The following is a 12,741-nucleotide window of genomic DNA, read 5'->3' on the forward strand; positions in this document are numbered from 1 at the left end:
CTGTCCCCTTTTCCCCCCAAGACTCCCTTCCCTGTGAGATACAGGAGTGGTGCCCTCTCTGCCCAAAGACAACCTTACCTCTTCCCTTACTACTTTCAGTGGGCACTGACATTTCCAAGCCCAGAAAGTCGCACCCAAGGACCTTCCTGCTTTTCCTCATTTACAGTGGAGAAGGCCTTCCCCTGAAGGGCCAGAATGTGATTACATTAAAGGCCTCTAAGGCTAGTTTATTTCAAGACCAGTTTTCCAAGGGAAACTCCCTCCTGCTCCCAGCTACACAACCCCACAGCTGCTTTCAGTTTTAGGATCAGATTGCTCTTCCCATTGGCACCTTTGGACTCAGTCCTGGGTTTTCCCTTTCTCCCCAAACTCTAAGGCAACATCTAGTGAGTACACACCTTTCCTACGCTGTCCTGAGGCAGGTCCCGCTCCTTCCCCTGGGGCTCTGCAGCCAGAGCATGGGGCAGCACAACTCCTATGCCACAATCTGGGTTTGCATTCTTGAGGGAAGTAGTGGTGCTTCATCCAGAAAAAGTGGCTGAGCAGCCTGATCTAACTGGATCTTTCTGAGAGCAGGAGGTTGGTGTCCAGAGGTCCCTTGCAAACTACATTATTTTATAATTCTCTGACACGCTGTTTCTGCACTTGTATTTGTTTTATTTGATAAAGGTACATCATTCATCCATGTATTAAAAAAATAATCTTTCTGATGAAGCCCCAGTCCCCTTTCCCAGGTCTCCCTCCTGGCTGAATGCTTGTTCCTCTGCTGTCTTCACACCATCTTGAACCCAGCTCTGCAACCCTACAGGAGTAGGGTTTGGGTTATGGGGTTTTCTACCCCACGGTTTAGCCCTCTGTGCCCATGAGGAGGCACAGAAAACCCAGAACCTGGCAGAGACGTGGATTGCTGCACGCCACACCGGCACAGGCAGACCTAGTACAAAGGCTGAGTGACGTGGCTGTCCAACGCCTCTTAGCTGTGCTTTAGGGGTGGTGAAGAAGGTGGTATTGTGTCTGCGTCCTACGGCCAGCCCAGGCTCAGCAGCCTGTCCTTACATCCATCCACTGTGGGGAGCTTAGCCTTTGTTGTATCAAAAAATGCTACAATGGCTGATGTGGGGGTTGGTACCAGCCACCTGCCTTGGAGTGACTGGGTGAGGAAAGGAGGATGTGGATCGTGTGTTGCTCCTGAACCAGCCACAGCACATCTCCAGCCTTGTCCATCTCATTTCAGCTGCGAGGGCATATGAGAAGGACCAGCTCAGGCCCAGAGGGGAGCAGACCATGCTCCTCCTTGTCAGCAAACACTGAGGCAGATGTGCATGCTGGAGAGGGGAAGGAGCTCGGTCATTTGTGGCTAGACCAGAAAGGACAGCTCTGTAAAGTGGGGTGAGAAGACCCCTGGATCATCAGGAGGGAAGTACAGCATGTGTTTGTAACCCCAGGTCTGACGGCAAGAGGAGGGGGCATCACCAGGGCAGAAGAAGGGCACAAGGAGACCCCAAATGATCTCCAGAGTCTCTCTGAACTGGCCCACTAAACCTCAAGGCCAGGGAGCAAGGGTGTGGGTTTGCTTGCTCCCTTGAGACATAGCATCTGAACTGACAGCCTCCAGCAACAGCTGGGAGCCACCCCACGCAGTACCGGGACGGGGAGGCCTGTGTGGCCACGACCATCCCCAAGACCCCAGAAGAAACACTCCAACACCAGTGGAAATGAGGACAAAAGCCCTTCCTACAGTCACAGCGAGGAGTTACAAAGGGCCTGGCAGAATGTGGGCTTGCAAGAAGGCTGTGCCCTCCCCGGCACTGCCCGTCCTGTCTCTGAGAGCTTGTGTCAGACGATACGGGCGCTGTGTGGTGTAGGCTGCAGGCGTCACGTCACTGCTCCCCTGCAGAGCTGCCCCAGCGCAGCCCTGCGCTCAGGTGCCCATGGGTGCCCGTGGGTGCCGGCTGCGCCGACAGCTCAGACCCAGGCAGGGCCATCACACCAATGCTCGATGCCCAGGGCTTTTGTTGACGCATTCGCTGCCCTGGGAGCCCTTCCCCACTGCCTAGCTGGTGCCGGCACGGCTCCACAGGGTGCAGTTCGAGGGGTTTGCCAGCATGACGACCTGCCAGGGCCCGGCTCAGAGTCCTCGAAGCTCACAGCTCCGTCGTCTTCCTGGGCTCGATCAGGATGGTGTTGAGCATGCCCACCTGACACTCCTGGTCTTGGAGCTTCCTTGCAGCCTGAGAAGGGCTTTGGCACCAGTTTGATCTCTGACGGCCCCTCTGCCAGTTCCTCAGCATTAGCAGGACAGTGATGAGGACCAGCACCGCCGTCAGCACTCCAAACACCAGCACTGTCACCAGCTGGGCTTCGCTCAGCCCCGAGTCCCTTTGGGTCACCACCTCCTTCACAGAGATTTTCAACAACCCTCCCCCCTCTTTCTCACTGTGGTTGGCCACGCGCCGCCCCGTGACCACGGTCCTGACAGGCTCTGGCTGCGTCACCCCCAGCATCTCACTGGTGGTGCTTTTCACGCTTCCACCATTCTCATGGTTCACAGGGTGGTAGGGGGGAGCCCAGGTGGGCTTGGCCACAGAGATCTCGCAGGTTTTGCCAGTGAAACGGTCAGGACACAAGCAGTCATAGTCATTGATGCGGTCGTAGCACTTTGCCCCATTTTTGCACGGCTGGCTGGCACAGTCGTTGATGTTGATGGTGCAGAAACGCCCTTCGAAGCCCACCTGGCACTGGCAGGAGAAACGGTTGATCCCATCGTGGCAGGTGGCACCATTGGCACAGGGACGCATGAGGCAGTCATCCACGTCATTCTCACAGAGAGCCCCCATGAAGCCAGCAAGGCACCGGCAGGTGAAATTGCTGGCAAAGCCGTTTTCGTCTTGACACTGGCCCCCGTTCTTGCATGGAGACCTGCATGGAGAGCGCAAGGGTGGGTCATGGCCCTGGAGAGCAGAGCAAGCAGCTTCCCCCACACCAGGGAGGTAAACACACACAGCTGCTCACATGGGCACTGTCTCTCTCCATGGGGGCAGCTATATCAAGAAGACCAGGTAGGAGTTTCTGCCCCACCCCCCAGATGAAAGGCTATGGGACCTCCTCAAAGGCTGTGGCTGTGCACGGGCCCACCACCCACCAGGGAGGGTCTTCAGCCAAAAGATCTGAAGAGGAAACGTGCCCTCCTGATGCTCCCCGAAGGCATGACGGGTGTCAGCTCATCACACCTACAGCAGTGAGGGACAGGAATCTGTTCAGATCGCCAAAGAGACCTTGCCCCTATGGGACTCTGCAATCTATGCAGCTAAACCAAGGCCAAAGATGGTTTTTGCTTAACTCTATTAGCACATGGAAATCCACAGATAATGAGCCAAGTTGGGCCACCGCTTGGCAGTGCGTGACCCAAAGCTAATGCGGTCTGTAATCTTGCTCCCTTGCTGCTGTGTCTCACCCTGCCTTCTCACATGGCCCCGTCTTCATCTCACAGTCCTTCCCGTGGAAGCCTTCTGGACACAGGCAGGAATATTCCCCATCTCGATCATAGATGCATTGAGCCCCGTTTTGGCATGGGGACTGATGTTCGCAGATGTGTATGTCTGAGAGGAAAGAAAAGTGGGGATTAGTGAGAAAAGAGGGGCAATGTGGCCAATTCGGTTCAAATACCGCCTGTCAAACCCAGTGGGGATGGAGAAATGGCAGGAGCTTCTCCCTCCTCCCCTCCAGTGGGCATCTGCAGCAATAGAAATGCAGTGTCTACGTGGTGTCTCCCAGCTACAGCCCACAACAAGCACAGGCTTAGGGGTGCAGAGAAAGCACATCATCCTGCAAATCTGCACAACATGAAGATGCTGTGCATGCCATCTGCCCAGCCAGTGCAGACCCCGTAGCACAGGGAAGCCTCTGAGGCCAGAGGGGAGTTCACAAGCTACCTGCTGAAGGCAGGAAGCCCTGGGGGAAGCAGGAGGTGCTGCCCAGAGCCCAGCTGTGTCGGGAAAGGCAATGAGTTCATCTGCTCCATTTCCTGAGGCTGGCCGGTGTCCTGGCAGCTCTTGCTGTGCAGCCAGGGAGCAGGTGGCGGCAGCCTGACCTCTTCTGCAGGAAGGGGATGGTCCCAGCCACGGCAGCCAAGCAACATCTCATCTCCCAGGCAGCCCAAGCAGCATCACCTCGGTGGCTTCTCACTACGCTGGCTCACCCGTCCATGCAGGGTGTGCTGGGGCTCTGCCCTCAACAGCGGAGGCTGGGATGTCCAGCCCGTGACTCACCTTTGTCACAGAACTTGCCGGCCCAGCCGGTGTGACAGATACACTGCCAAGGCTGGTGGCACGTCCCATGGAGACAGCCCGGCATACGCACACACTCCTCACAGTACTCGCCCTCCCAGCCTGGATCACACCTGCAGGAGAACAGCACATGGCAGCGTGATAAAACCCAAGCAGGGGCTGTAGAAAAGCTGGCTGCTTGCCGTGCAGGGTTCCCACAGATATGCTGGCACTGAGAATATTTCCCAAAGTCCCCCATGAACCTGCTGGCTCCCCCCTCCAGAGGAGGACAGTACTGGCATCTCATCTCTCCAAGGAAGCAAGCGGACAGAGCAGGAGGAGACTCACCCTCTGCAGCCAGGGAGGGTGAGGGGGCAGAAACAGAGCTCAGCAGCTTCACCTTCAGTGCCCACATCCCACTGCTCTCCTCCAGCCAGCCACTCTGTATACACCCCTGCATCAGCTCAGCAGTTCCTGCACCTCCCTCATCGCACAGCCAGTCTGTCGGGCAGAGAACAGCCCCATCCCTGGCCTTGAACTCTCTGAGGGAAAGGAACAAGAGGCCCCTGAGGCCCATGTGTGTCATTGTGCCCCTCTGCGTTATAACACGTGTCATTTTTTCTTCTGAAGTGCACCAGAATCCAGCTGCGAAACCTTGCTTGCCGTGGCTGGCATATGGAATAGACTTATCAGCCAGCTCATGAGGGCAGTATGATAGGAAAACCCACAGCACACAACGAGCCTTCTGGCCCCAGAAGAGTGGGGCAGTGGCGATGGCTAAGTAAAGCCAGGCTACGTTGCTCCGGTGGCTTCCCTCAGACCTGCCAGCTCCAAGGAGGAAAGCAAGTGACAACAAGACAACAACTGCGTGGAGGTGGCACCAGCCACAACAAAAGCTATACTCAAAACAGCACCAAATTAAACCTAACAAAAACAGCGCAGTCTCTAGAGTGAGCAAGTCTCTAGAGTAAGCATTTTCATGGCTGGGGCTCATTTCGGTGTGCCGTGCCGTGGCTGCAGCTTTGCCAGGCTGGTCCAAAGCTGCACTCTCACATCTGGACTGGCTATTGTCACTGCAGGTTGTTCCAAAGCAATGAGGAAAATGGTTAAAAAAATAAATATGTATGTTAGCTGGAGGCTTTCTGATGGGAATGGAAGCGATATCACGTGCCCGATAGCATTTGGGGAAATGCATTCACATTTCACAGCTTACAGAGGGCTGTGGGCACCCCTAGCCCCAGTACCTGCAGGGAGCAGGTGCCATCAACTCTTCCCCTTCTCTAAAAGGGAGATGGCCAACCTAAAAATTGCCGAGGTGAGGAGGAGGTCAGGTAAGCGGCCAAGTCTCCCTGAGTTTGGGGAGATTTCAATTGGGGTACTGCCAAGCTGCTGAAGTGTTCAGCAAATGCTCTGGAGGCCTGAAATCCGGTGCAGCAACTTGTGTGTGCCTCCCCCAGAAAGACCTGCAGCTGGGCCACCCACCACATGGAGAAGTGCATCATCTCTGGCCAGGGCTGCACAGCACTGAGCTCCTCTGACCAGCCACAGCCACCGAGAAGGCACAGGGAGGACCAAGCTTTTTGCAGCTACAACTGGGGGCCCAGCAAAACCAGAGCTGGAAGCTCCCTGACGCAGTGGTCAGTGTGGCTACAGTCACTACAGCCACGTCTGCTCCATTAGGTGAGAACAAGTGACCCAGGTGTGGTGTGACACTGGGGGCTGTGCTGCAAAAGGGGCTGAGCATGCCCCAGCGAGGAGATTGGTGCGGGGGGCAGTCTGTCCCCTTGCAGCACGGGTGTTTGGGCCAGCCTGCTCCTCCTGGGGCTGCCCTGCAGGATGGAGGCTCTGGGTGGCCCTACAGTGTCCAGGGCCGTGGCAGCCCAAGGCAGCCAAGTGGTTGCTTCCCAGGCTGAAGTGCAGGGTCAGGCTCTGAGCTTGCACCTGCAGGATCTGGGCACCAGCTGGAGCTGGGATGCCAGGGATCACACACACACACTGCTGCAACTAGCTTGCCAGCACCTCGGAGATACCCACCACAGCCCAGGCTTCTGAGAGGTGACCCCTGCTGCCCTGAAGCATTTATGTGCAGACTGGCAGCTCTTCTCTTCCACACCCCCAGGGAGAGCAACCACATCTCAACCAGTGAGGAAGCAAAGTAAGCTGGCTGACCCCCAAGCCTGCCCTGCTGCCTGATGACCTTCCCCATCGCATCTGAGCCTGAAGGCTGCCTCCCATCACCCAGGCATGGCCAGGCTGTCCTAAGCTCCAGCCTAGACAAAAAGGGCTCAGCAGAATTACATTGGTCAGTGTGCGGCGAGGGGGACCCTGGAAGAACTGAAGGAAAGGCTGGAGGGGACCAACAAGAAGGTGAGGGATCAAAATCTCCTGCTCCAGAAGGTGTCAGGTGAAAAGAGAGCGGTCATCGGTTCCAGGTGTGGGTGAACGGAGGAGGAGGCATCTCTTCAACGTGGGGCAGGGGTGAGGGCACTGAAGACACAGCATCAAGGGAGGGAGAGCATTTACGGTCAGGGTAGCAGGAGCAGGGAGCCAAGGACAAGCCATACCTGCACTTCCCATCCTGGTCACAGCAGCCGTGGGCAAGATTACAGCGCTCACTGCAGTCATCACCTACAAGGCGGGAGATGGGTAGAGTTGAGTTAAACAGAGACCATAGATGACTCCAGATCTGCTTGTGGCCCTGCTGGCTCACAGCTTTTTTTTTTTTCTTTCCTAAGCGCCGCCCTTCCCCAGAACTGTAAGGCAGGGAACCTTCATTTCAGTGGCTGGATGCCACAGGAGAGATGAGGATTTTGCAGTGACCCAAGAAACAGTAACACTGCCTTTATTGAGAAATGGGACTGCTTCAAAACTACCTGATCTCTGATCATCTTTCCCACCCTCTCTCTGCTGCCTCCTTTAGACCTGGGGCCCTTCATGGCAAAAGCTGGGGTCACCTGTGCATTAAGGTGACCTGTGTAATAGGGCCTGACCCACCTGGAATCTTGCTCCCACAGCTGTCCAGCAAGCGTGGTGGGAAAGGTCAGGGCCAGGTACTGTGAGGGGCACAAAGGGAACAAGGATGGAAATGGAAGGAATGGCTCCTCTTTATCTCCCAGCATGTCCCCATCCCCAGGGACAACTTTTGGCATGGAGCAGTCTGGCTGGGGCTCCTGCCCTCCACCAGGACCCAGCTGCCAGCACTCCTCCTCCAGTGCAGGGAGGCAGGACTGGGCATCGCATGGAGCCAGGTATCCAGTTCTGTTTATTTATTTAGAAGCCACAGAAGCTGTAACTGAGCCATGGCTTTGCCATGCCACTTCTCATCTTCCACTTGGCGCTGGTCTGCTTTCTCTAGCCAGGTCTCCCCTTTCATCTCCACCTTCCCCTCTCCTCCATCACTTGCTTGTATCTTAGCCTCACAGGGAGCTGGGTCACTCAGGCTCCGTGGGCAGTAGAGGCAGAGCAAATGTCAGGAGGCAGGGGGTTTCTCCAGAAGCCCAGCATAATCCCAGGAGATGAACACCCTTACCTGACTGAGCCCTGCCATCCCGGCCCGGGGCACGTTAAAGCCCCCACACCAAGAGATGCGCTCAGGCTTTCCCCAAGCTGCATGATGTGCTGCCTAGGAGGCGAGCAGGGGGAAAAATCCCCCATGCATGCATTTTTGCTACAGTGAGGCAGAAGGTCCCACTGCTCAGGATAACAGCCTCCCAAAACAAGCCACCATGGAGTTGGAGCAGCATCCTGGGACTTCTCAGTGCAAGCCTGAGTATCATCGCCTTTCCTTTTTGTAACCATCTCTCCTGGCAGATGGCTTTGGGAATTCATTGCTTATCCAGAGCTAGGGGAGCACAAACTAATCTTTGGGAAGGGATTTTCTCTCATGGGATCCAGAATTAGCTGTTCAGTTTTGGGATCTTCTTTTCCCTTGCCCTGCCTTTCTGAACAGGCTCATTGGTTCAGAGACCCATTCACCCAGACAGAACAGTGGGACTTCTCACTGCCCACCTGATCAGGCACTGCCACCCCCATGGGCACCACAGCAAGGGTCTCTACCATTGCTACCTGTCACCCCCCAGGTGCTGGATGACTGAGTAGCGCTTTCTGGTCTTCCAGGTCAGGCCAGCTCTATTTTGCATGGAAAACTGAGGAGACTTCAGCAACGCTAAGGACAGGTTTGGAAAGACAGATATGAAAGAGGACACATGTCTACAGAGACTCACCTTGGGCAAGCTGGTGATGGGCCAAGAGTATCCAAACCAAGGACATGAGCTGGAGACAGAAGCTCCTGAGCATGGTCAGCGTGGCCCCACCGAGATGAACACCTACGGAGAGAAAAAGAGCAAGCTCAGAAAAAAACCCTGGCTCACAACGCAGCTTCACTTCACGCATCTCTTCCTCTCTGCTACCTGGGAGTTTTGAGTTGAAACATCCAGTTTTGTACAGACTTGTCACCACACTCCTCTCTGTCCTTCCAGACTCCTTCCTCTAAGGCAACGTTGGAGCACTAAGAATCAAAAAGCCTTTTAAAATGCGTATACAGGAGAACCAAGTGTGCACACTCCAATAGCTGAGGCTGTTACACCACATCTTGGAGTAGCTGCCCCTCCTAGCTGCCATCAAGAGAGCAGAAGCCTCCAGAAATACCAGCCCAGCTGTGGGGACCTTCATCTTCCTTCCCTAGGCCTGGGGGGCTTGAGCTTTGTGTTAAACAAGGTCCCTCCTGTACAAATTCGAATGAATAGGCGGTTGAGTCTTTTTGCAGCACCCAGGCTGCTTTTCAAGCCTTTCAGGAGGGCGGGGAATGAGGTAGATCTAGTCGACGAGCAGGCAGTCAACAGCAGCCCTATTTCATTTTCCAAGCAAGGAAGCGAAGCGATAGGCACCAGACCTGGGCTGCAGCCCGGGCAGGAAGGGCGAACACACAGCTCTCACGAGGTCCTTTCCCTCGGCTGTCCTGCAGAGAGCCCTGTCAGCCCAGGGTTCCTGCACCCATCTATTTTCCGACCGCCTCCTGCCCTCGTGAAGTAGCATTACTTTCCAAAAATGCTTCATTCCCTCCCAGCCTTCTGGGGTTGTTAAGGGCAGGAAATTCGAGGGTGATATCATAAATATATCACTATAATGAGATGGGAGGGGTTAAACGGTTCTGCTAGGAGCGTGGCGAAGGTATGGAGCAGGCTCCATCCAGCCGCGTGGGTGTGATGGACAGGGGCCATGCCACTTTCAGCTTGACTCTTCATCTTGGGAAGGTTGTGTTGGGTTGATAGTTGCATGAATGACTTCTCAAATGGAGAGAGAAGTCCTGCCACCCACCCGCATGAACACATCCACTGCAGGAAGAGGTTTTGGGGTCCCTGCTAAGGGCTTCACCTGCCTGGACCAGACAAAATAGCCCACAAAAGCAATGACGTTGCTCGAAGCATCTCTCCAGCATCACCAACAAGGGATGCAGCATTTTCGGAGGCTACAGGATGTTCCCGTCACTGCCCCAGCATGGACTGCAGCATCCTCCCTCCCCACGGTCCCCTTGTCACCATGCCTGCAGGACCCTCCTTCGCCTCCTGCCCCAAGACGCTGGGCAGTGGCGAACAGCTGCTGCATTTCAGGGAAGGATGAAGCAATTCCTGTGAAACTTATAAAATAATTTAGGGCTGAACAGTTGGTATCCTGTTCCTTCAGGGCTGCGAGGAGCTCACCACCCGCCCCCCACATGTCATTGCACAGGTCGTTTGCCCCGTGGCTCCCCGCAGCCGCCCCACCGGAGGTGCAGCCGCCCCACCAGCGCGGCTCCCAGCTCCCCCCCGGGGGCTGCCCCGCACCCCGGCAAGGCGCCGGCGGCATCTCGGGGGACAGCCGGTGCCAGGGGGAGGGGGAGCAGCACCCGGGCAGGCCTGGCTTTGGGTCGCAGGGACACAGCGGGGGGACCTGCCCCCGTCCCGCTCCTCCGCTGCCGCCCGGCAGGCTGGGGGCCACCAGCCCCTCAGGAGCTGCGGGCTATTAGGGGCGCCCCCGGAGGCTATTAACCTGCACCTCGGCGGTATTAGGGACCTCCGTACGGATGGGGGCTACCAGGGACAACCCCAGGAGGGGGCTATCGGGGTCCCCTCCGGGCTGGGGGTCCGGGGTGGAAACCTGGAGGACACCGCGCCGCTGCGGATCGCCGCTCTCGCCCCCCCACCTCCCCACCCCCCCGCGGCTTCGGGACCATCCCAAGCCCCCAGTGCCTCCCGGAGGGGCACGGCCACGGGGGTGCCCGCCTGCTCCCCCCCGTCCCGTCCCCCGGAGGGGGTCGTTCGGCTGAGCCCGGCATCGCCCCGGCCTCACCGGTCCCCCCCCTCGCGGTCGAGGCGGCAGCTGGGGGAGGCCGGGGGAGGAGGGCTGCCCGTCCCCGCCGCCCCAGCCCCCCTGCTCACCTCGGCGACGCGGTGGGTCGTGGGGCTACCGCGGTGCGCGGCGGCGGGGGGCGGCCATGCCCGGCGCGGCGGCGGCGGGGCTGGGGAGGCGCGGGGCTGCGGAGGGAGCTGCCGCCGCGTGTGCCGCGCCGCTCCGCCCGCCGCCGCCGCCGCCGTGCAGCCCCGGCCGCCTGCCAGCGGCTGCGTGTGCCTGCACATCCCCGCTCCCTCCCCGGGACATCCCGCCTCCCGCCGCCCCAAACCGCAGGCAGCCCCCGGCCCGGCCCGGCCCGCCCTGCCCGCTCACCCCTGCCCTGCTCCCGCCGCCGCGGGCGGGGGGCCCGGCACGGCCCCACGCGGGTCCGCCCGCCCCGGGGGTGGGGGGGGGCTGCGTCTGCGAGGGGTCACCGCTCCCGTCCCGCCGCGGCGGCCCGCAGGGCACGGAGGAGTGCCCCGGGCTAGGGGTGGCCCCTCGATGCGCGGCCCTGCTGGGAGACCCCCACCCGGGGCTGGGGGGGCTGCAGCGGCGGCCCCCCTCGCGGTTGCAGACACACGCGTGGGCAGAGGCCGGGGGCTGGTGCTGCGGGACGCCGCAGAGCACCGCGCCTGGCAGCCTGGTTCCTCTCAGAGCTAGTGCGGGATGATCCGAGCCCTCATTTCACCCAGATTATCCGACACAAGTGAAGGTGCCTCCTGCGGCCTCTCTCTGCCGGCTTCGGGGGCCGCTGACACAGCTCCGCGGGCAAGCCGTGGGGTCAGGAAGCCCCATCTTAAAGCAGAGATGCAACGTGGGGTGGTGACCCCACACGAAAGAAGCCATTCGGCAAGGCTGTGGGGCCCGGCACTTGTCTCACTGCTATGCACAAGCCGTAGACACCAGCACCTCAGTCAATGACAGGGTGACAACCCTGAGGTAAGGGCTGGGCCGTCACATCTTCAGAAGGAACAGCTGCCCGCTCGCCTCCTCACCTTGCATAGCCTTTCTGCTGCTTGACAAGATCGCATCTGTCACCTTCAAAGGTCTTAGCAATCCTTAATTAGATTACAAGTCCCCCTCAGCCAGCCCTCTTCTACCCCTGCACCCCATGAGTTTTGCTATTTTCCACCAGGAAGGAAGAACTGTGCCCTACTGGCACTTATATGGATGCTTCCACATCCCATTTCATCTCACCAGACAAAGCTCAACCCATGGGTGCTCTCACCTTCTCCAGTCCCCCCTCTGCAGTTCCTGACAGCCCTGCCAGCACCATGCGCCCTGCGGCAGCCACAGATGGCACTGCCAGCCCCCGCACCCTGGCACAGCCCGACAGCCAGCAGCCCATCAAGGCCCAGCTCTCCGCCAGCCCTGACTGCAGACCCCTGCTTGCTCCATCCTCAGCAGGCCTGGACAGTGCAACCCCACCGAGCAATAACATGGGACCCTCCCACCCTGCCCACCGCCACGGGAGTTGCCCCCTTCCTGCCCCTTTCCTGCTCTCTTATCAGCCAGGAGCACTGTTCCTTTCCCTGCCTGCCTCCTCCTGTCTCCGTTGCCCCACCTAACTGTTCCAATGTCCCTGAGGGCCAAGGAGGTCCAAACCTCCTGCTGCTCACAGGCTGTTCCATCAGCTCCTCAGGTATTTATGGGACAGGCTTGCACCAGCTCTGTTCTGAGATGCTTCCTGTGGTTCTCCATCCATTCTCATCCCCCAGTCCTTCACGTCCAGTTCAGCCTGCTTCTGAGTCCTGGTTCACACCATATTCTGGGGTTTATGCCGTATCTGGGGCTTACAGCAAAAGGGAGAGGGGGAGGCTGAGGGCAAAGCACAGCTCCTGGTATTTGGCTAAAAAATAGATAACCTCTCCTTCAGTCACCGATGCTTTAGGACCTGGAAGGATCCACCTTTCTCCTCTGACCCCCACAACACCCTGCTTTGCACTCTTGGCTCTTCCAGTCATTGGGGTTGGAGGCCAAGTTTGTACTGGCAGTACCTCCAACGCTGAGTGTAGGCTGCTTAGCCTCACCCTCACCTCCTCCTTGAAATCCTACTGCCTGCACTGACTGTTTGAGGTACGACACCACGTCCCGCAACATCCTCACC

The 12,741-nt window shown here is 58.1% G+C and overlaps 1 protein-coding gene across 1 annotated transcript; it reads right to left on the minus strand.

Moving 5' to 3' along the window:
• Window positions 1-25: 25 nt before the first annotated feature.
• On the minus strand, window positions 26-8,581 carry DLK2 (delta like non-canonical Notch ligand 2). The gene is made up of 5 exons (XM_040612166.1): window positions 8,489-8,581; window positions 6,830-6,893; window positions 4,269-4,399; window positions 3,455-3,599; window positions 26-2,919 (listed from the first exon to the last, which is right to left on the minus strand). The coding sequence occupies exons 1-5, from the start codon at window positions 8,559-8,561 to the stop codon at window positions 2,145-2,147; spliced, it is 1,188 nt and encodes a 395-aa protein (XP_040468100.1). The 5' UTR covers window positions 8,562-8,581; the 3' UTR covers window positions 26-2,144.
• Between the last annotated feature and the right edge of the window lie 4,160 nt (window positions 8,582-12,741).

Source organism: Falco naumanni, chromosome 12, assembly GCF_017639655.2.
Source record: "Falco naumanni isolate bFalNau1 chromosome 12, bFalNau1.pat, whole genome shotgun sequence".
Taxonomy (NCBI): domain Eukaryota; kingdom Metazoa; phylum Chordata; class Aves; order Falconiformes; family Falconidae; genus Falco; species Falco naumanni.

Excerpts from the sequence above, each read along its gene's own strand:
- DLK2 (XM_040612166.1), bottom strand. The coding sequence starts at position 8,561 with ATGCTCAGGAGCTTCTGTCTCCAGCTCATGTCCTTGGTTTGGATACTC. Across the intron at positions 3,600-4,268 it reads CGGCAAGTTCTGTGACAAAG|ACATACACATCTGCGAACAT; the intron begins GTGAGTCACGGG and ends CTTTCCTCTCAG. Across the intron at positions 2,920-3,454 it reads GGGCCATGTGAGAAGGCAGG|GTCTCCATGCAAGAACGGGG; the intron begins GTGAGACACAGC and ends CTCTCCATGCAG.